Source organism: Meles meles, chromosome 13, assembly GCF_922984935.1.
Source record: "Meles meles chromosome 13, mMelMel3.1 paternal haplotype, whole genome shotgun sequence".
Lineage (NCBI taxonomy): Eukaryota > Metazoa > Chordata > Mammalia > Carnivora > Mustelidae > Meles > Meles meles.
Window position 1 is genome coordinate 50,757,733 of NC_060078.1, and position 20,843 is coordinate 50,778,575.

Genomic DNA, 20,843 nt, shown 5'->3' on the forward strand with positions numbered 1-20,843 from the left:
AGTAATTTGTACATACAAAATCTAATCAAGGGAATGTGAGAAATAAAAAGTGAAAATTTCTTATAACATTTATCTGTTAGGTTATATTGGCCTCTTTCTTTCCTCAATCAGTTTTTCACAGAAAGTTTTTTTTTTTTTTTAAGATTTTATTTATTTATTTGACAGACAGAGATCACAAGTAGGCAGAGAGGCAGGCAGAGAGAGAGAGGAGGAAGCAAGCTCTCTGCTCTGCAGAGACGTGGGGCTCCATCCCAGGATCCTGGGATCGTGACCCGAGCTGAAGGCAGAGGCTTTAACCCACTGAGCCACTCAGGCGCCCCACACAGAAAGTTTTTGTAAAGGAATATTTGTTTATTCCTGTTTCTTATGCATTTTATGTAACGTTTTCAGACATTTATCCTATTCAAGATTGTTAAGACTAATAACAGTTTTTATAGATAGTTGCATAATATTGATGGGGTTCTTTTTCTTTTTTAAGACATTTAGAAATCATTTAAGACATTTAGAAATCAGGGATTCAAGGTAATAAAATATTTTTGCTCAGTGAGTTCAGAATTTAGAGTCCATAATTAAGATCTCTGAAAGTAAAATAGTGAGTATAAATAAAAATTATGGAAATTAGTAGGTAATAGCGAGAAAAATTCTTAGAGGAAATGGAAGTCATTAATAATGAAAAAAATTTCCCTCACAAGTTATCCAGTTAAAGCATATTATCTATGAAGTTATTAAAGTATTAGAAAAATGAAATCACGCTTTCATATATTGGTTGTAAAATGTGTTTTTAGAAAATGGTTTGGCAGTACTGTGAGTGAGAACTTAAAATTTTTTCATATCTTTTCATCCACTAATTCACATTTAGGGATATATCCTAAGGAACTAATTAGAGTGCAGAAGAAAAAAATGATAAATAAAGATATTTATTTTAGTATTGTTTTTACTGACATAACTTTGTAGATGATCTAAATGGTTAATAATAGGGGAATAATTAATGTATTTCACATCTTTTCAGTTACACAGCCACCATTACTTGTTTATTAATAATTTTTAAACATAGTAAATAAAAGTAAAAACTGTCAGTGTAATAAGTGTGGAGAATAGAATACAAAGGAATATATTGAAATATTACTAGTAATTGTGAGTGGCAGGGATCATATATGATGATATTCTTTTTTTTTTTTAAAAGATTTTATTTATTTATTTGACAGAGAGATAGCACAAGTAAGTGGAGCAGCAGGCAGAGGGAGAGAAGCAGGCTGTCTGCTAAGGAGGGAGCCTGATGCAGGGCTCGATCCCAGGACCCTGGGATCATGACCTGAGCCGAAGACATCCGCTTAACCAACTGAGCCACCCGGGCACCCCTGATATTCTTTTTAATATTCTTTTGTGGTTTCCCAGATTTTTTTTCTTTAAAATATTTTATTTATTTATTTGACAGACCGAGATCACAAGTAGGCAGAGAGGCAGAGAGAGAGAGGAGGAAGCAGGTTCCCTGCTGAGCAGAGAGCCTGATGTGTGGCTTGATCCCAGGACCCTGGGATCATGACCTGGGTGGAAGGCAGAGGCTTTAACCTACTGAGCCACCCAGGCATTTCTCCCAGATTTCTTATTTTGAGACTCTTATTTAACTAGGGGAAAGAATTAATAGTGGTCACTGAAATTGAGTAGATGAAAGGTTGTGATTTGGATGGTGACTTATTCAGATAGATAATCAATGTACTGGGTATTTAACCTTAACTAAAAATGGCTTTAACTTAAAAAAATTGTTCTTTTTTAGGTTGTGATGCAGAATGATAGTTACGATACTCTTCATGGTAAGGTTTCCTTTCTCACTTTTTAAATGTTGATTATATGAAATACATTTGAAGGACTTTTAATTTTTGAATCACTCCTAGTGACTTAATTTTTTTAATAACAGTAATTCTAAGAAAATGGTACATACTATATGAAATATCAGTCACTGTCAAGTTTTATTTGGATTTAATATCACAAGGAGTCCCTTTCACTTGTAACTTTCATGTAGAATTCAAGAGAGATACTATTTTTTCTTTGTCCTTTACAGGTAATTTCAATTTAATTCATTGGAATTCTTTCAAAAAGAAAAGAAAGATAAAAAGCAGCCAAGCTTTAGTTAATACAGATTTTTTTTTAACATCTGTTTTGGTCCAAAAAGTATTTAACCTTGCTGAAAGATTAAGGTTACTTAGTTTTTCAGGTTCTTGATCTGTCTTATCTCAGTTTTAGCCAGTTTTTTAATTTTGTGATTATCCTTTTTTATTTTTTTGTAGGAAGTTTAACCAACTCTTTGAATATCCCAGAGTTTGAAGAATCCATGAAAGACTGTGAACAAGCTAGCTTGAATATGGATAATAATATAAAATTTTCTGTGTGGGTTTCTTTCTTTGAGATTTACAATGAATGTATTTATGACTTGTTTGTTCCTGTATTATCTAAGTTCCAAAAGAGAAAGATGCTACGCCTTTCGCAAGATGTAAAGGGCTATTCTTTTATAAAAGGTATAGTAATGAATGCTTTTTATTTTACTGCTCTGAAGTTTCTTTCTAGGCTTTGTTACAGCAAGCTGGAGATAGAAAATTTTTATATTAATCATTAACATCAACATAGTAAGAGAAGTTTGTGCTTTGGAGGTATGTTTTGGTATGATAATTAAACCTGAGTGTAAAGGGGACAGGGTTGATACTGTTTTGCTTGAGTATCATTGGTAGGATTTTGGGAGGTGGGAAAAGCTGTGTGTGTTGGTATTCACATTGTTCTGCTGCTTTGTAGCAGCTATGAAGCTATGGGAATCTATCTGCTCTTCCACAGTGGTGTTTTTCCAACTTTATAAAATCACTACTCAAAGTAGAAAGTACATACATATATTAATAACATTATCTAGTATTTGCATGTGTATATATATGCATATGTATTTACAACTCAGAAGTTTCATTAATTATACTTACCCTTAGTACAAGGAATACACTTTGATATTTTTCTGTATTCTGTTTCATTTTTATAAAATGCTGTTTATCACTCTAAATTTGACTTCATGATTCACTAATGAATTGCAATCTGCAGTGTCTCACATCTAGGTAATTTCGTAGGTTTAATCTATAATATGCTTTGTTGTCTTTTTTTTTTTTTTTCCCTGGATGTTTAATTTTAAGGAGTTTCTTCTATTTTCAGTTTTCACTTTGGCCTACTGTTGAAAAACATCTGTGTTTATATAACTTAAATATTGGAAAATAATTATAGTATCCTCCTCATGTGTATCTCTTCTAGTGGAATACAGAATGTCTGAGTGGGTTCTACCTAGGCCTTGTTATTAAAAGATTTCATTTTATGTCTTTGGGAAAAGAGGTTACAAATCTCTAAAGAGATTACATTGTATAACAAATGCTGTTTTTATAAAGTGATATGTGTCCTCTTTATTTTTCAAAGATCTGCAATGGATTCAAGTATCTGATTCCAAAGAAGCGTATAGACTCTTAAAACTAGGAATAAAACACCAGAGTGTTGCCTTCACCAAACTGAACAATGCTTCTAGTAGAAGGTAAAGAGGAAGCCCTGCTGTGTGAGCTTGAAGTACCCAGGGTATTCTGTGCTATTATAAATACAACTAAGATTAAAGAGGGCAGTAGGTTCTCTGATATGTTAAATGAATTCATGGGCATAAAAAATATTTTATTAAGAGCAATGAACACAAAAGATTATCAGGACTATTTATTGTTCTAACAAAATTTACTAATTTGCATGAAGTCTCTTGGTATTTTTATTCTTTTTTATTTTTTATTTATTTTTTTTAGGTATTTTTATTCTTTATGTGAATATCTAAGCTCAGTATTTTAAGAGTTGCCTACAGTATGCATCTCAAGGGGTTAAGGAATGATGTTTTTGAAGGAAGGGATGAGGCTTGAGAGACAAAAGGAAATAAGTTTTAAGCAGTGAAATATTTAAAACAGGTTGTCTCTTAAGGGGGAAAGAGCCCTGTCCCCCATACTCAGTATGGCATGAAGATAGTATATGATCCAGATAAGCCTGTATTTCGGCCTAATATATGCTTTACTTTAAGTGTATGTTAAAAGAAAATTGGTATATATACCATTTTAACTAATAGTATAATCTTTGCAAGTAAATTGAGATTTTATTATAAATGATTTAACTAATAGAAGTTTGATTGTTAAGGAGAGGGTTCAAAGAATTTGAGGCTTAATGAAAGATAAGATATTTGGTTTTAGGGAATTAGGTATGTAGGTGGCAGTGGAACACTGGATTGAAATATCTGGCAACTAGTTGAAAAGTGCAGTGCTGGAGGTATGCCTAGTATTAGGATATAAATGTTGATTTAGATGCTTACGTTGCCTATTTAGAATACAGAAATTAAAAATGAAAGATAACATTTGATTTTCTATATTTCTTTTAGTCATAGCATATTCACTATTAGAATATTACAGATTGAAGATTCTGAAATGCCTCGTGTAATACGAGTCAGTGAGTAAGTTGAGCATTCTTTAAATTGTGATTATTTTGGGGACGCCTGGGTGGCTCACTTGGTTCAGTGCCTGACTCTTGATTTTGGCTCAGGTCATGATTTTAGGATTGTGAGACTGAGTCCCGTATTAGACTCTTCACTAAGCATGGAGCCTGCTCAAGATTCTCTCTCTCCCTCTCCTCCTCAACCCCCACTAAGGCTCTCTCTCTCTCTCTCTCACTTAAAAAAAAAAAAAAAATTGTAATTATTTTGAAATGTTTTGTTTTGAAGAACTTTTTATAGTTTTTTTTTTTTTTTTTTGTTAATTCAGATTGTGTTTATGTGATCTTGCTGGTTCAGAAAGAAGCATGAAGACACAGAATGAAGGGGAAAGGTTAAGAGAGACTGGGAATATCAACACTTCTTTATTGACTCTGGGAAAGTGTATCAATGTTTTGAAAAACAGTGAAAAGTCAAAGTAAGTTGCTGGAAGTGCTATGGGTGTATTAAGTATTAATAATATTTAAACTTTCAAATCTTATTTTAGAAAGTTCTTTTTTGTTTTTAACCTGCTTTTATGTAATGGCTATACATGAAATCTGAAAGAAATACTTAGAGTTCTTGGATTAAAAAAACTAGAATTGAAAAACAATGTCAGTCAATGCCATTGACTCATCAAGTAAACACAATATTTTCCATCGCAAGTATATGTCAATAGACACTAGAGATAATAAGCTTCTCATGATCCTGGCTTAGCATCTCTAACCACTTTATTCTTACTAATCATTTTGTTCTTCTAGATGTGATATATTTCTACGTTAATTAGCATTTTAAGCTGAATAAGTTGTAATTAACCTTTATCATTTTTAGTAAAGGTGTTTCATGGCATATATTGTAAAATTTCTTAACATTAGAAAACACAACCCACTTCAATTTGATTTTCTTAACATTTTGTCTAGTGAGTTATTGTTATTGTTATTGTTAGTATTATTATCAGCAGTATTTAAAGAAATTAGTAGGAATAAACAGGAAATGACTTTTCTGTTTTATATGCTAATCACTAACCTAGAGGTCCATGATAGCTAGATCAGTTATTTCTTTGTAAAATTTATTAGCATTCTGACTTCATGAGATTTGTTTTAACTTAGAGTTTTTTGAAAATTTTTTCCATAGGTTTCAACAGCATGTACCTTTCCGGGAAAGCAAACTGACCCACTATTTTCAAAGTTTTTTTAATGGTAAAGGGAAAATATGCATGATTGTCAACATCAGCCAATGTTATTTTGCCTATGATGAAACACTCAATGTGTTGAAATTCTCAGCCATTGCACAAAAAGTAAATATATTCAAATTTCTGCAGAATTTATTGTCATATTTATTAGAATATGAACGATTTTTTCTCAGCATAGCTAATACATTTTGCACTTACAACTGTAAACCTAGGAAATAATTGAAGATTAAAAATGTAAATGTTTGACCAAGTAAGAGGACATGTGACAAGATTGAAAGTTAACCCTTGTGTTATTACTTTTTCTTAAAGATTTATTTATTTATTTTAGAAAATGACAGAGGGGAGAGAGAGAAAGCAAGCATGGGAGGGAGAGGAGCAGAGAGACAGAGAGAAACTCAAACTGAGTCTGAGCTGAACGTCGAGCCCAACATGGGGCTCGATCCCACAACCCCAAGATCATGACCTGAGCTGAAACTGGGAGTTGGATGCTCAGCCAATGGAGCCACCCAGGAACCCCCACATTATGAGTATTCTTTTTTTTTTTTTTTAAAGATTTTATTTATTTATTTGACAGAGAGAGAGATCACAAGTAGGCAGAGAGGCAGGCAGAGAGAGAGGAGGAAGCAGGCTCACTGCAGAGAAGAGAGCCCATGCGGGGCTCGATCCCAGGACCCCGAGACCATGACCCGAGCCGAAGGCAGCGGCTTAATCCACTGAGCCACCCAGGCGCCCCCATTATGAGTATTCTTGTAATGGATTGACTGCTCCACCACCCATCTAGTTCACTAAGTGGCTAATCAGGAAGCCCTTCTGCTAGGAGCCCTTCTTGTATGTTTGTTTGCATAGGTCTTTTTTAAATGCTAGAATTGTCATTTGACTTAAATTTACGAAATTATTTTTTAGTTGACAGTTTTTCCTTTTCTGTTTAAAAGTCACATTGGATATTTTAACAGGTTTGTGTTCCAGACATTTTAAATTCTTCGCAAGAGAAATCATTTGGACCTGTCAAGTCTCAAGATGTATTACTAGACATTAATAATTCAGTTAATAAAATATTAAATGTAAAAAGAGCCACAATTTCATGGGAAAGTGGTCTAGAAGATGTGGTGGAAGATGAAGATCTAATTGAGGATCTAGAAAAAGGTGAAGAAAACCAAAGTGTGGAAACTGAACTTACTGATGAAGATCTAGATAAAACACTGGAGGAAGATAAGGCTTTCATTAGCTACGAGGAGAAGAGAGTATGTATTAAGAACTTGTACTTCTAAGCTTGGCTTATGATTATTGTGAAGTTAGATTTAGCAATACTTAGGCCTCCCTGTCTTCTAATTTTTTTCAACAATATGTTAAATTTTTTATATATCTCAGCTTTATATTTTGAAAGAAAATAATTTTTTAAAGATTTTATTTTTAAGTAATCTTTTCAACATGGGGCTTGAACTCACAACTCCATGATCAAGAGTTGCACACTGTACTGACTGAGCCAGCCAGGTGCTCCTATAATTTGAAAAATTTTAAACCCACAGAAAGACTAGTACAGTGAAAACCCATTGGATTTGTTAGTTAACATTTTACCATGTTCAACTCTTTATATGTTTGTGAATACACATTTTTTGCCCGTACCATTTGAAAATAAGGTATAGACATAATGAATGTACCTTACAACTACTTCAGCATGTTTCCTAATACTGTGGACATAGTCCTTATGATTACAAGACCATTTTCACACCTAAGCAATTTAATATTGATAGAATAATATAATCTGTTATACTGTCCATATTGAGATTTCTTCAGTTATCCCACTATGTCCTTTATGGGCACTTTGATTTTTTTTTTTTTTTAAGATTTTATTTATTTATTTGACAGAGAGAGATCACAAGTAGATAGAGAGGCAGAGAGAGAGAGAGAGAGAGAGAGGGAAGCAGGCTCCCTGCTGAGCAGAGAGCCCGATGCGGGACTCGATCCCAGGACCCCAAGATCATGACCTGAGCCGAAGGCAGCGGCTTAACCCACTGAACCACCCAGGCGCCCCGGGCACTTTGTTTTTGATTACAACCGAAGTTAAAAAATTGCTTTTGACTGTGCTTTTTCTTATGTTTCTTTAGTTATTTGTAATCTAACAAAGATATTTTTGAGAAGTTAAGGCTAGTTGTCTTGTAGAATACCCCCCAATCTTTGATTTACCCTATCTATATCTTTGATTTTTCTTCATGATTCAGGTATTATACTATTATCTAGGTCAAGTTTTGAATTTCATATTGCTTCTTATATGGAGACACATGATACCTGATTTCCTCATTCTTGGTGATGCTAGGTTTTGCTCATTTGGTTAAGGTATTGTGTTTCAGATCTCTTTTCATTGTGAAATTGTATCACCTGTGTGATGATACTTTTGAGACCATGTTCATGCCTTCTTCTGCAGTATCCTTTCACACAATGATTCTGGCATACTCCACCAAACTTAAGTACTGAAGTTTGGTGGAGTATGCAAACTTAAGTTTGCAGTCTTAAGTACAAGCCCTCAAAATGGCCACCCAGTACCAATTAGTCTTTCTTCAAAAACAGGAATTGGTTGGTCGTCTATATATTTATGGTAAATAAATAAGATTGAACGGTGGTAATTTTAGCCTCTGTTCAGATACAGTTCACACATTTATTTACATTGTATTAATCCTGAGATTTAGCTCATGTTCATATTACTGGTTCCCCTCATTAATTGGCCATAACTATATCTATATGTATAGAGTCTTCTTAACCATTGTCCTAGGATCTCTGATAACCTTATGTTCATGGGCGTGCTTTAAAAGTGTTGACAAGGGGCGCCTGCATGGCTCAGTGGGTTAAAGCCTCTGCCTTTGGCTCAGGTCATGATCCCAGGGTCCTGGAATCGAGCCCCGCATCGGGCTCTCTGCTCAGCAGGGAGCCTGCCTCCTCCTTTCTCTCTGCCTGCTTCTCTGCCTATTTGTGATCTGTGTCTGTCAAATAAATAAACAAAATCTTAAAAAAAAATAAAAGTGTTGACAAATCTCACATCCTAGTAACCTTGGACTGTGAAGTCCAAGTAGATGGATGATATATTGGTTTAAATATTCTCCTTTTAATAATTTAGTTCATTGTCCCTGAAGACCATTATTGCACCTGTGTTGTTTGGAAATGAGAATGAAAGCTTCAGATGCTAGTCCCAAGCTATCTGGTCACTATGTGATGGGATCTTGTTTACCACGGACCTCTGTCATGTAATACTTTACCTCAGTGATAAAAGGAGCTATCAGTAGGCCTAGTATAGTTTATATTAATTTTCTCAAAGCTGAAGTTTACATCTGATGTTAATTAAAGTTGAAATGTTAGTAAAATTTCTGAATTTACCAGAGGAAACTCATGCTACAGTTTATAATTGATTATATCGTATAAGTGCATATCTCCATATAGCATTGATAAAATAAAAATTTCATCAAAGCGTATTATAATATTTAACTTTAAAAAATGAAACTGATTAGACTGTTTGCTTTGTATTATTAGCATTTTAATTGGCATTAAAATCATTATGAGATACATTGATATTGGCATATTAATACTTATGGTTCATTTAGCTAGAAAGACCAGATTTTTTTAGCAAAAACTTTATCATGCGCTAACAATGATAAAGCATGAATTGTTGAGAATTATTAAAATAAGGCGATTTCCCAAGCTATTCCCACATTCATCCATGTTTCTGTAGGTCTCCTACATTTCTTCTTTAATCATTATCGTTTATTGTTTTATTATATATTTTTAAAATTTAAATTCAATTAATTAAACATACAGTGTATTATTAGTTTCAGAGACAGAATACCCAGTGTTCATTACATCACATGCCTTCCTTAATGTCCATCACGCAATCCACCACCCCCCTTCCAGCAACCTTCAGTTTGTTTCCTATGTTGAAGAGTCTCTTATGGTTTGTCTCCCTCTCTGATTTCATCTTGTTTTATTTTTTCTTCCCTTCCCCTATGATACCTTTTTGTTTCTTAAATTCCACATATAAGTGAGATGATATGATGATTGTCTTTCTCTGACTTATTTCACTTAGCATAATACCCTGTAGTTTTATCCACATTGTTGCAGATGGCAAGATTTCATTTTTTTGATGGCTGAGCAGTATTCCCTTGTGTGTGTGTGTGTGTGTATACACACACACCAAATCTTCTTTATCCATTCTCTGTTGATGGCCATCTGGGTTCTTTCTATAGTTTGGCTCTTATAGATATTGCTGCTAAAAAATAGGGACACCTAGGTGGCTCACTCAGTTAAGCTTCTTACTCTTTATCTCAGCTCAGGTCTCATTACAGCTTATTGTTTTAAACAGTGGGAAAATGTGGTTGTTTGAAATTATAAAAGTATTATTTAATTATGGTGGAGTCTGGAAAAAGAAAAAGAGGGAAACAAATATAAAAATCTCTTTACATACCAGTCATGTTAATGGGTTTTTACTGTACATTACACTTTTGTATCCTGATTTTCTTCACTTGAAAGTGCAAATTCTGCAAAATTGTGCAAAGTATGAATAATTAATGTCATCATTGTTCATTACAGTAAGTTACTGTGTGATTGTACCATAATTGAACCAATCTTTTATGTTTGACTTTTGAATTAGGTTTCACTTTTCCTTAATTAAATATAATCACTACCACAAAACAATACTCTGATAACAATTTTTACAACCAAAACACTGGGTCCTGTTCTATAAGTATTTACTCAATATCGTTTCATAGGAGAATTTCAAAGTCAAAATATCTATAGAAAATATTTTCAGATATAAAATTGAGACATTGAGAGATCTGTAGCTTTGAGAGAATTTATTGATTTATTATTGAGAAACTTTAAGTAGAAATCTTAAGGAATATGAGGCTATTATCTGATGCTCTAATTTATTTTGCCATAGATCTATATTGGCCATGTCAAGTGTTAATTGCTTTATTTATCCATTGTCCATATTACATGATTATGTATGCATTTTCCAAAGTCTTGGAGTTGTTCACATTTGGATAGTTATAAAAGCCAAATAAGATAAGTTTATGTAACATCTCTTTTTCCATTTTGGAAAGTGTTTTGGGATTCTTAGTAACTTCTCTATGTAACACTTAGGCTTTAGAACTTGACTAATTTAAAATCCAACCTTCAGCATTTTCCACAGACCTGATCTTTATTTTCTTCATCTTTGAAGTATGGATGCTGCTACCAACCTCACAGAGATTGTGTGGATTGAAAAGCATCAAATATGAACTCTCCAGAGTAGTTCCTGGTAGATAATAGATTTTTAGATTTTTTTCTTTTTTTTTCCTTTCTTTGTGTAGCCTCATGGTAATACATTTGAGTTACTGAAAGTGTATTTTTAAAATACAGAGAGGTCCACCTGTATTTCAGATTAATGAATTTCTGCAATATGTAATTTTCAGTGAGAATTTTACCATTATTGAAAGAATGCATAATTATAGTCACTAAATGAAGAGTTATTTTTGAATGCTCAGACTATAGTATTTCTTTTGGGATATATTTATTCTTAGGATTTAATATTTATATTTTAGAAACTGTTAGATTTAATAGAAGACTTGAAAAAAAAACTGATAAATGAAAGAAAAGAAAAGTTAACACTGGAATTTAAAATTCGTGATGAAGTTACACAGGAGTTTACTCAATATTTAGCTCAACGGGAAGCTGACTTTAAGTAAGTTATTTCTTTATGTCCTAGTAAAAATTGAGAATTCTATTTGTTCAGGATTTTAAAAAAATTATTTACTTATAGTAAGTGACTTCTGAATTCTGACCTTTCTGTGGGCTTGAAAGTAACTTGTTAATCTTCACAGTGTTTCAGAGTTGTACATAAATGATTTAGAATTTGCTTTTAGTTTATAATGTACTTAATCTTAGGATTTATTTTTATTATTTTATTTATTTTTTCATCATGATAAGTGTGCTCTTTAATCCCCATCACCCATATGACCCATCCCCCTACCACACTTACCTTATAACCTTAAGTTTGTTCTCTGTGGTTAAGAGTCTGTTTCTTGGTTTGTCTCTCTTTTTTCCCTTTGTTTGTTTTGTTTCTTAAATTTCATATATTAATGAGATCATATAGTATTTGTCTTTCTTAGACTTGTTTTGCTTAGTTTAAAATCTCTAACTCCATCCATTTTGTTGTAAATGGCAGTATTTCATTCCTTTTTATGGCTAAATAATATTCCATTGTGATATGTGTGTGTGTGTGTGTGTGTGTGTGTGTGTATACATATATGTATGTGTATATATACACATATATATGTGTGTGTGTGTATATATATATACACACACCCCACATTTTTATGCATTTGTCTATTGATAGACACTTGGGCTGCTTCTATAGTTTGGCTTTTGTAAATAATGCTGCAGTAAACATAGGGGTGCATGTGTCCTTAATCTTGGAAATTTAAAAAAACACAAAGTGTTGCTTTTTCTTTTTTTTTTTTTCCCCATTTTATTTATTTTTTCAGCGTAACAGTATTCATTCTTTTTGCACAACACCCAGTGCTCCATGCAAAACGTGCCCTCCCTATTACCCACCACCTGTTCCCCCAACCTCCCACCCCTGACCCTTCAAAACCCTCAGGTTGTTTTTCAGAGTCCATAGTCTCTTATGGTTCGCCTCCCTTCCCCAATGTCCATAGCCCGCTCCCCCTCTCCCAATCCCACCTCCCCCCAGGAACCCCCAGTTTGTTTTGTGAGATTAAGAGTCATTTATGGTTTGTCTCCCTCCCAATCCCATCTTGTTTCATTTATTCTTCTCCTATCCCCCTACCCCCCCATGTTGCTTCTCCATGTCCTTATATCAGGGAGATCATATGATAGTTGTCTTTCTCCGATTGACTTATCTTAATGGGATTAATTTGTGTTATGAAGGGAAACTCTTCTTCAGGAACGAGAGATACTTGAAGAAAATGCTGAATGTCGTTTGGCTATCTTCAAGGATTTGGTTGGTAAATGTGACACTCAAGAAGAACCAGCAAATCAAGATTGTGCCATGAAAGTTGAAACCGAAGTATGTTAACTGAAATGTTAAGTCCAGTGATGTTTTTGGTGCCAGCATGTAGTGTACCACATCAATAATGAAAAAACATTAAAATACTTCGGAATTTTCAGAATATTTTGCTGTGATGAAAGCAAAAGCGTTATATGTAAAAAGGATTGCCCTTGCTGACTGACCATTCCCTGCTGTTGAGGAAACATTATCTTTTTCTGTTGCTTCCACTGAAATTGATGTCTTTTGGGTGTTGTTTGATTTTTTTTTTTTTTTTTTTTTAAATTTCTCAGTTTAGGGGCCTGGGATGGTTATGTCCTGGCTCTTGCTGTCAAATCATCTTTATATGTCCCAGACATGATTTGGCTCTTGGACTGAGTTGTGATAATGGAGGTTTGTTTCCTCAGCTGTCCCAACAGAGACTTAGGAGACTTATAAGTGAAAGTATACCTGAACTGGTGTCATAATTGTTCTATAATGACTTCTAACTTATGACATTTTTTAAAAGAGTGGAACTATATCTCCCATTCCATAAAACAGAAAATGCGTAATGGAACACAGCTTTTTCATAATTGGAGATACTTTAATATACTTTATTGAAAAACATTTTAAGTTGTGAATTTTTTGCTACGTGTTAAAACTGTCTAAGTCAGATAGTGCCACATTCTAAGAGTGAAAGCCACTGTTAACAATAGGCATGTGGTTTTTGCTATTTTTAGGAAGCACATAATCATGTAGGAATTGAAGATATTATTGATTCTCTTCAAGATGATGTCACTGAGATTAAGAAACAGGCTGAAATTGCTCACTTATTTATTGCATCTCTTGCTGACCCCCAGGAAGCTATTGCTTGTTTAGAAATAAAATTTAATCAAGTTAAGGCTGAATTAACTAAAACCAAGGAAGAATTAATCAAAACCCAGGAAGAGTTAAAAAAGAGAGAAAATGGTAAGTAGATGTATCTTATCCATATTAGATGTTACAAATGCATACAAAGATAGTTGGTGAGTATAAGAGATTTATGTAGCTTATTCACTATGGTGACTAGAAGATTCTTTGATTTAGGTAACATTTAAAGTTTAACATTTTAGTGGCTTCATAGTACTTTACTATTTAAAGTTTTTTTTGCCTTTATTTATTTTCAGACTAATATTAGTAGGAAATGGACTTCTCAAAAAAAGCAAAACAAAACCAAAGAACAACAACCAGCAAACTAAGCATTAGTTTTATGAGCAAATAAAGAAATCTTACAGGAAATTGTAATGCTGTGAATTTTATTCTGTATTTTTTATGAATTGTCATAGTGTAGTAGATTCTGCTCTGGGCTTGTAAGTTTGGGATAAAGTGACTCCTCTGGAGTGCTCTTAAGTTTGTCGGTGCTCCATGCCAGCCTCTGAGCTATATATGTGTATGTGTGTGTATATATATATATTTTTTAAATTTACATATATATATTTATAATGTCATATCTGGTTTTTAAGTGTTAGATGAAATATTCTGCCCTTTTCTTTGTGAAACAAAATGGTTAGAAAATAGCAGGTAAGTGGTGTTTCTACATAATTAAGTGGACTAGAAAGGTACTGTTTTTCTCTCTTCTCTGAAATTATACCAGAAATTTTTTACAATTTAGTGTATGTCATTCATTTTTACCCTGCAGGGATGTTGAATGTGGCTTTTTCAGAAACTTTGCCCTCTGGAGGTAGAATTAGTAATAGTAGCTGAACGCTGTGTGCTTCTAGGGCTTTCAAAATCATTTTTCCCAAATGTAATACATGTTTCGTGATTATTCAGTGATATATTTTTTAGATGCTTACTTATTTTCAATATTCTTATTTTTTCAGAATCAGAAATTAATTTAAATTCATTGGTTCAAGAGCTTGAGAAATCTAATAAGGTAATACTTCCAGTTTTATTTTGTCTTGACAAGGAACTTAATAATTAAGTAATTAAAGGAACATGAATTATGACAAGGTACCTTTATTTTAAAAATAATTAAAGAAAAAGTAATAGTTGATAGAAGATTGAAAATTATAAGTTTCCAATGATAGCCCTTGGAAAGCTTCTTCAGTCTTTCCAGAAGATATTTTATTTATATATAGAGAACATATACACGCATCTTTTTTCTGTGTAAAATAGAAGATAAGAAAGCCCCCATAATCTTCCTCCTGAATGAAAATAAGAGAGAAACCAAGTTGGTTGATAGCTTGTTTTTAGATGTTTACCTTATTTATTTATTCGAAAGATTTTATTTATTTACTTAAGAGATAGAGTGTGTTGGAGCAGGGGTGAGGGGCAGAGGGAGAGCGAGAGAGAGAATCTCAAGCAAACTCCCCACTGAATGCAGAACCTGCCACAGGGCTTGATTCCAAGACCTGAGATCATGACCTGAGCTGAAATGAGGAATCGGATGCTTAACTGACTGAGCCATCCAGGCACCCCATATGTATTTATTTTTATAGAACACTTAACTATGTATCCTCTAAAATGCTCTACGTATATTAACTCATTTAGATCTCAGAACAACTTTATGATGTAGATACTGTTATTATTTTTTATTTTTACAGAGACATAAAATAAGTTGCCCAGGCCATATAGCTAGAAGGTAGAAAAGTTTAGGATTCATGCCTGGATAGTCTGATTCCAGATTCCTCTTACCCAATATGTTATATTGCTTTTCTTTCCTTTATTTAAATAAATATATGTTATTTTTTAAACAAAAATAAGGTCATACTATGCATACAGATATTTTTACCTAGTCTTAAAATTTGAAGGAATTCTAAAATTGTATCAGACTTGCATTTTATCTATCCTAAAATATATTTATTAAACATTGCTATTTTTCTTCTTTCCAAAGAAAATACTTATGCAGAATCAAAGAATTCAGGAGTTGGTAGATATAATTGATCAAAAAGAGGATACAAGCAACAAATTTCAAAATGTAAAATTTCATACAGAAAACACATTTGCAAGCAGTATAAGAATTTAACTTTGTCTGCCTTACAAATTACATTAAAAAGTCTATGTTTTGGTTCAAAATAAAGTAATTTAAAATAACTTATATAGCTAAGATTAATTTACTGAGAATGTTGAATTGTTTGTTTTGGTGTTGAATTTAGCTTACCATTGTGCAAATTTGAGTTTTTGAGAACATGCAAAAGGGCATTTGACCTCTTTGAACATAATATCCCACAAACTATGCTGGCAGTGCTTTACATATGTGAAAGAAAAGAAGTCTAAGCCTTAGCTAGTTGGAAGGGGAGCTCTGGGCAAAAGGAACTTAATGTGCTCAGATAACTGGAGGTCATAAAGATTTCTGTCTCTCTTTGTTTTTATCACTGTATCTATCTGTATTTCTATGTCTTTATATAGAACTATTAATGAAATTCAATGGAGTTAGGGTTTTTTTTTTTTGGTTAGAGGCTTATTTTTATTAAATGCATTTTTTGCTAATGTTCATATGCTTAATGGCAAGGATATTTTACTTTAAAAATTGCATCATGTACTATGCCATGTAAAGTGTTTAAGGGTTTTAGAAGTACAAGTTTAGGTAATTTCCTATTTAGTTAGTTTAGGATAATCAGCCTGCCTTTTAATCCTTTTTTTTTTTTAAACAATTGTTTTGGTTTTCCTTTATGTTTTTTTATTGTAAACTCCTTTATATTATTGTTTGAATTAAAGAAGACAGAATATATAGACATAACATAATAGGCTGAGTAAACTAATAGCCAAACCTCTCTGCTTTGTTTGGTGGTACTTTTTTATGTCTTTTCTCTGACCAGATGAGGCAAGATTGACATCTTGTAAAAAGTGCTGTTGACTATCCTTTCTCTCTTTAAAGTCAGCGTCCAGTATTCACCAGTATTCTCAGAATCATCTGAGCATTAGGTGGGCTTTTGATACTATAGGAGTAAATAAGAAGCATTTTAGAATAGCTTTCCTTCGGTCTAATCTCTGGTAGCAGACCTCTGTTGTGGTATTCTTTAGAAGCATTATTCAGTCTGTCTGACTTTTTTTTTTTTGGTACCTGAACTGGGAGAGACACCCTTGTAGTAAGGGGAAGAGCAAGGATGAGAAGCATAAAATGATTTATTTCAGTCAAAAAAAAACAAAACAAAAAAACAACAACAAAAACACTTGTTGAATGTCTACTGTGTCCCGGGTACTGTGTTAGATTTTGAGAATTATATAGATGACTAAAAACTAGTCCCCTTAATGACTCCTCAGTAAGAGAGAAACCACATAAACAGAATTATAATGAAATGTACAGTGGTAGTCAGTATATACAGAAAGCTGAGAATAGGTGGAGGTCTAGGGAATACTTTCTGGAGATGAAAATGATTAAGTTGAGCCATGAAGGATGATTAAAATTCAGTCAGTTGAAAGTATGGGGAAGGGGCAGTCCATACCTGGGAGGGACAAGAAAATAGGCTGGCCTTCCAGGTGTAGGATTCAGAATGCTCAAAGTCCTGGAAATGAGAAATCTTTCAGTCAGTGTAGGAAAAGAAAAAGTTTGAAGCAAGGAGAGGTGAGAAGTGAGGCAGGAAGCAGTGGGTTGGGGTAAGGTGGTTGAAGTTCTTAAATTCTGCGTTGAAGAGTTTGAGTTTTATTCCATGGGCAATGAGAAATCATTAATTTTAGGGAGAGGAGTAGTAAAGTTGATTTTTTATTTTGAATTTTATGTATTTGGAAATTTGGAGGATGGGATTGAGATGGAGTTAGACTGGAGGCATAGAGACCAGAAAAGCCTCTTTGGAAGAGTCAGGTGATAGTTGATGGGGCCTCTGATTAAGGGTAGTTGGATGGTGGCGGTAGAAATTAAGAAGAGGATATTGACTTGTGAAATAAGGGGAGATAAGACCTTTTGGGACTGGGGGCTTGACTTTTTATAGTATGAACTGCTGGGCCTTTGGACTCTTAGCACTTTTGTTTGGCTGTTCAGCAAATGGTTTTGCTCTGATCACTTGATTTGGATTGTAAGTCTTGTTTGGTTTGGTGAAGGAAAATAAAAAGAAGAAAAAAAAGCCAGAGATCACTCTGGCAACTACGTCTTCGAAGAAAATTATTGGAAATTTAAGTTGGAATTCTATTTATTTCTATAGAATGTTTATATACCACAGTGTGTTAGTCATGTTTAAGTAATAGTAAAAAAACAATTTAAAATAGCAATGTTTGGGCACCTGGATGGCTCAGTCATTGGGTGTCTGCCTTTGGCTCAGGTCATGATCCCAGAGTTCTGGGATCAAGTCCCACATCGGGCTTCCTGCTCCACGGGAAGCCTTCTTCTCTCTCTCCCCCTACCCTTCTTGTGTTCCCTCTCTCACTGTGTCTTTCGCTGTCAAATAAATAAATAAAATCTTAAAAAAAAAATAACATAGCAATGTACCTATTTTAATAGTCCTTGCCTATAAATAGACTTTTTAGATTGGTTGTAGATTCTGTTACCAGCTAGGTTTAAATAGTATGTGAAATTTTTCACGTAAATACATAAACAAATGTGATGTGATTTGGAACTTAACCTGATGTGCTATTTAATTGTTGATCTAGGTCACTGTTCCAAAGCTTGTCTTGAAAGCAGACTCTTCCTAATGATAAACTTTATTTTGAATGGTAGTTCTTGATCATTTAACACCCACACATACTCTAGGGGCAGAAAAGACTCCTTTCAATAACAGTTGTGTAGGGGCACCTGGGTGACTCAGTAGGTTAAAACCTCTCGCTTCAGCTTGGGTCATGATCCCAGGACCCTGGGTCCCGCATTGGGCTCTCTGCTCAGCGGGGAGCCTGCTTCCTCCTCTCTCTCTTTGCCTACCTCTCTGTCTACCTCTGTTGTGGTATTCTTTGTAAATAAAAAATTTAAAAAAAAAAACAGTTGTGGAGGATAGATTTTTTTTTTTGAGAAGTTGTGTAACTTGAAGGAGGGAAAAAATGATCAGATCATTTCCCAAGAGTGAGGGAGAGACAACTTGAACCTGTCATGCAGTGTTTGAAAACTCTTAGGCTGTGTCACAGGTGTGATCTTTCTATTCCAGGATTTTGTTACTTCTCAGTGCTACCAGGGGACTAATTGTGAGAGCAGCGGTTTTTCATCATGAGATCCTCTTATCTAAAAAAACTGCTTTAAAAAACCTCATTACTTTATAATTTAAAAAAGGCATCTAATCTCCTGAATAAAATGTTTGATTTTATGATGGAAAATGACTTTTTGTTTTTTATGCACTTTTTTTTTTTTACCCCTAAAAATGGTTTGCTACCAGCAGAAGGGATTTAAATACTCTTTGCATTTAAAAAAAAAAATCCCTGGCTTTACTATACCTTTGAGTATTTTATAGACTTGTCCTTAACTGCTGAGTTTCACCCTTTCTCTTTTTCCAGATAACAGTATATAGTATCTTTTTCTGCTAGCCTTTTAGGGAGGCATAATATTTGCTTTAAAAAAATAGAAGTCTAAGTGATTTTTATTGTTTAGATAAATAAGCAGCTCAGTTTTAAGGCTGTCTGTAGACTGTATATCTTTAAATATATGTAGGCTATATATTTAAAGCTAAGGCCAAAATTATTTTTCTGGGAGTTGTTAAAGTATAAAAAAAATGCTGTCTATCTTTCAGAGGCTTTGGTAACAAAACAGTTGTTGAGTTTCTAGAGTGGAACCTCAAGATTTTAAGTTCAAGTATATATGAGAAACAATTTTGTCATAGTGTTTTGTATTTTTCTTTTCAAAACACATTTTGAATGTGACTGGGGGTAAGTATTTTAGGGTTGTCCAGTTATCCCCAGAATAATATGTAGCCCATTAACAATGAATTTGCTTGTAGGTATCAGGATAAAACTATATGCTTAACTGACTTTAAGGTAAGTGTTTTTGTTTTCCTTAATGAATGTGTAAGTTAGTTAATATTACTCTCTTGCCAGAGCCGTCAGTTATTTAGGGTGAGGCTTAAGAAATAATTTAGAAAATGTTTCAACAAATTTGAAAATTAAAATTTTTATGATATACTACTGAAACATAATTCCTATAGCTTTTGTTTCTTATAGTTTTGTATATGCCAACTAATCTTTATTTTATTTTAGCATAAGGATGGTACATTTTCTTTAATAATAAACAATAAATTGGCTTCTAATGAAACCACTGAAGTGCCTGAGGACAACAAAACCAAAACTGATTTGGGAAGAAAAAGAATAAATAAAAATGAACTTCAACTAGAAGAGCCACCAGCAAAGAAAGGTACTACTTAACTTGCCATTAGGAGGACTTTAAGAAAGTTAGTTCCTAAACTGGTAATGGGAAAAGTTGCAAATAGAAGGAAATTTTTATCTAAAAAAACCCCGAGAAAATGTATATGTCACTGATTTTTTGCCAACATGTAATAGACTGCCTGGAAGATGGGTCTATGTATTTATAGCTGTCCTTTATTTTAATAAAATATTTTTAGATACTGTGTTTTTATCACATTTTGCATATGTATGATTCTTTTTACTTCTGTGTCTATGGTAATTAAAACATCACTTCTATTTTCATAATTATAGTATCTTCTTATGCCCAAATCTCCCCACAGTCTTTATTCCGTCTATGAAAAGACATTTGCCAGTAAGACTTCAGGCTGAGCATTATGAAAGACTTTGTGCTCAAGTTATTGTATTTACTAGGGAATTACTAAAAAAGTAGGTACATGCTTACTGTATAGTACATGTGCCTATTTTTGTGGAAGATGGATCAATTTTAAAGTTCTCTCTAAGCTATTTGTTACCTCTCTTTTTTTAATTTACTTTTTTTTTTAAAGATTTATTTATTTGACAGAGAGAGAGCACAAGTAGGCAGAGCAGCAGGCAGAGGGAGAGGGAGAAGCAGGCTCTCCACTGAGCAGGAAGCCTGATGTGGGGCTCGATCCCAGGGCCCTGGGATCATGACCTGAGCTGAAGGCGGCCGCATAACTGACTGGGCAACCCAGGCACCCCTGTTATCTCTTTTAGAAAACTGTTGTGATATGATACAGGGAGTAAGGGCTTTCTAAGAGGTTTAGAAACATAGCTTTAGAAAGCTTCCTAGCTGCTTCATTCTGAGAAAAATGGGTAAGTTAAGTCTTAGTTTTGTTATTAGTAAAGTAAAATAAGTACCA

The 20,843-nt window shown here is 33.6% G+C and overlaps 1 protein-coding gene across 4 annotated transcripts in view; it reads left to right on the forward strand.

Annotated features, from left to right (window-relative positions):
• Nucleotides 1-20,843, forward strand: part of KIF20B (kinesin family member 20B) — a 75,905-nt gene that overhangs the window by 10,333 nt on the left and 44,729 nt on the right. For 3 of the 4 annotated variants that reach the window (XM_046027858.1, XM_046027860.1, XM_046027859.1), the window contains exons 7-18: nt 1,775-1,811; nt 2,286-2,513; nt 3,439-3,550; nt 4,421-4,492; nt 4,800-4,946; nt 5,642-5,804; nt 6,653-6,940; nt 11,264-11,403; nt 12,612-12,750; nt 13,449-13,677; nt 14,571-14,623; nt 19,798-19,951. In XM_046027858.1, coding sequence (XP_045883814.1) covers nt 1,775-1,811; nt 2,286-2,513; nt 3,439-3,550; nt 4,421-4,492; nt 4,800-4,946; nt 5,642-5,804; nt 6,653-6,940; nt 11,264-11,403; nt 12,612-12,750; nt 13,449-13,677; nt 14,571-14,623; nt 19,798-19,951 — 1,762 coding nt within the window. The remainder of the gene's footprint in view (nt 1-1,774; nt 1,812-2,285; nt 2,514-3,438; nt 3,551-4,420; nt 4,493-4,799; nt 4,947-5,641; nt 5,805-6,652; nt 6,941-11,263; nt 11,404-12,611; nt 12,751-13,448; nt 13,678-14,570; nt 14,624-19,797; nt 19,952-20,843) is intronic. The other variant, XM_046027861.1, reaches the window with a different exon arrangement.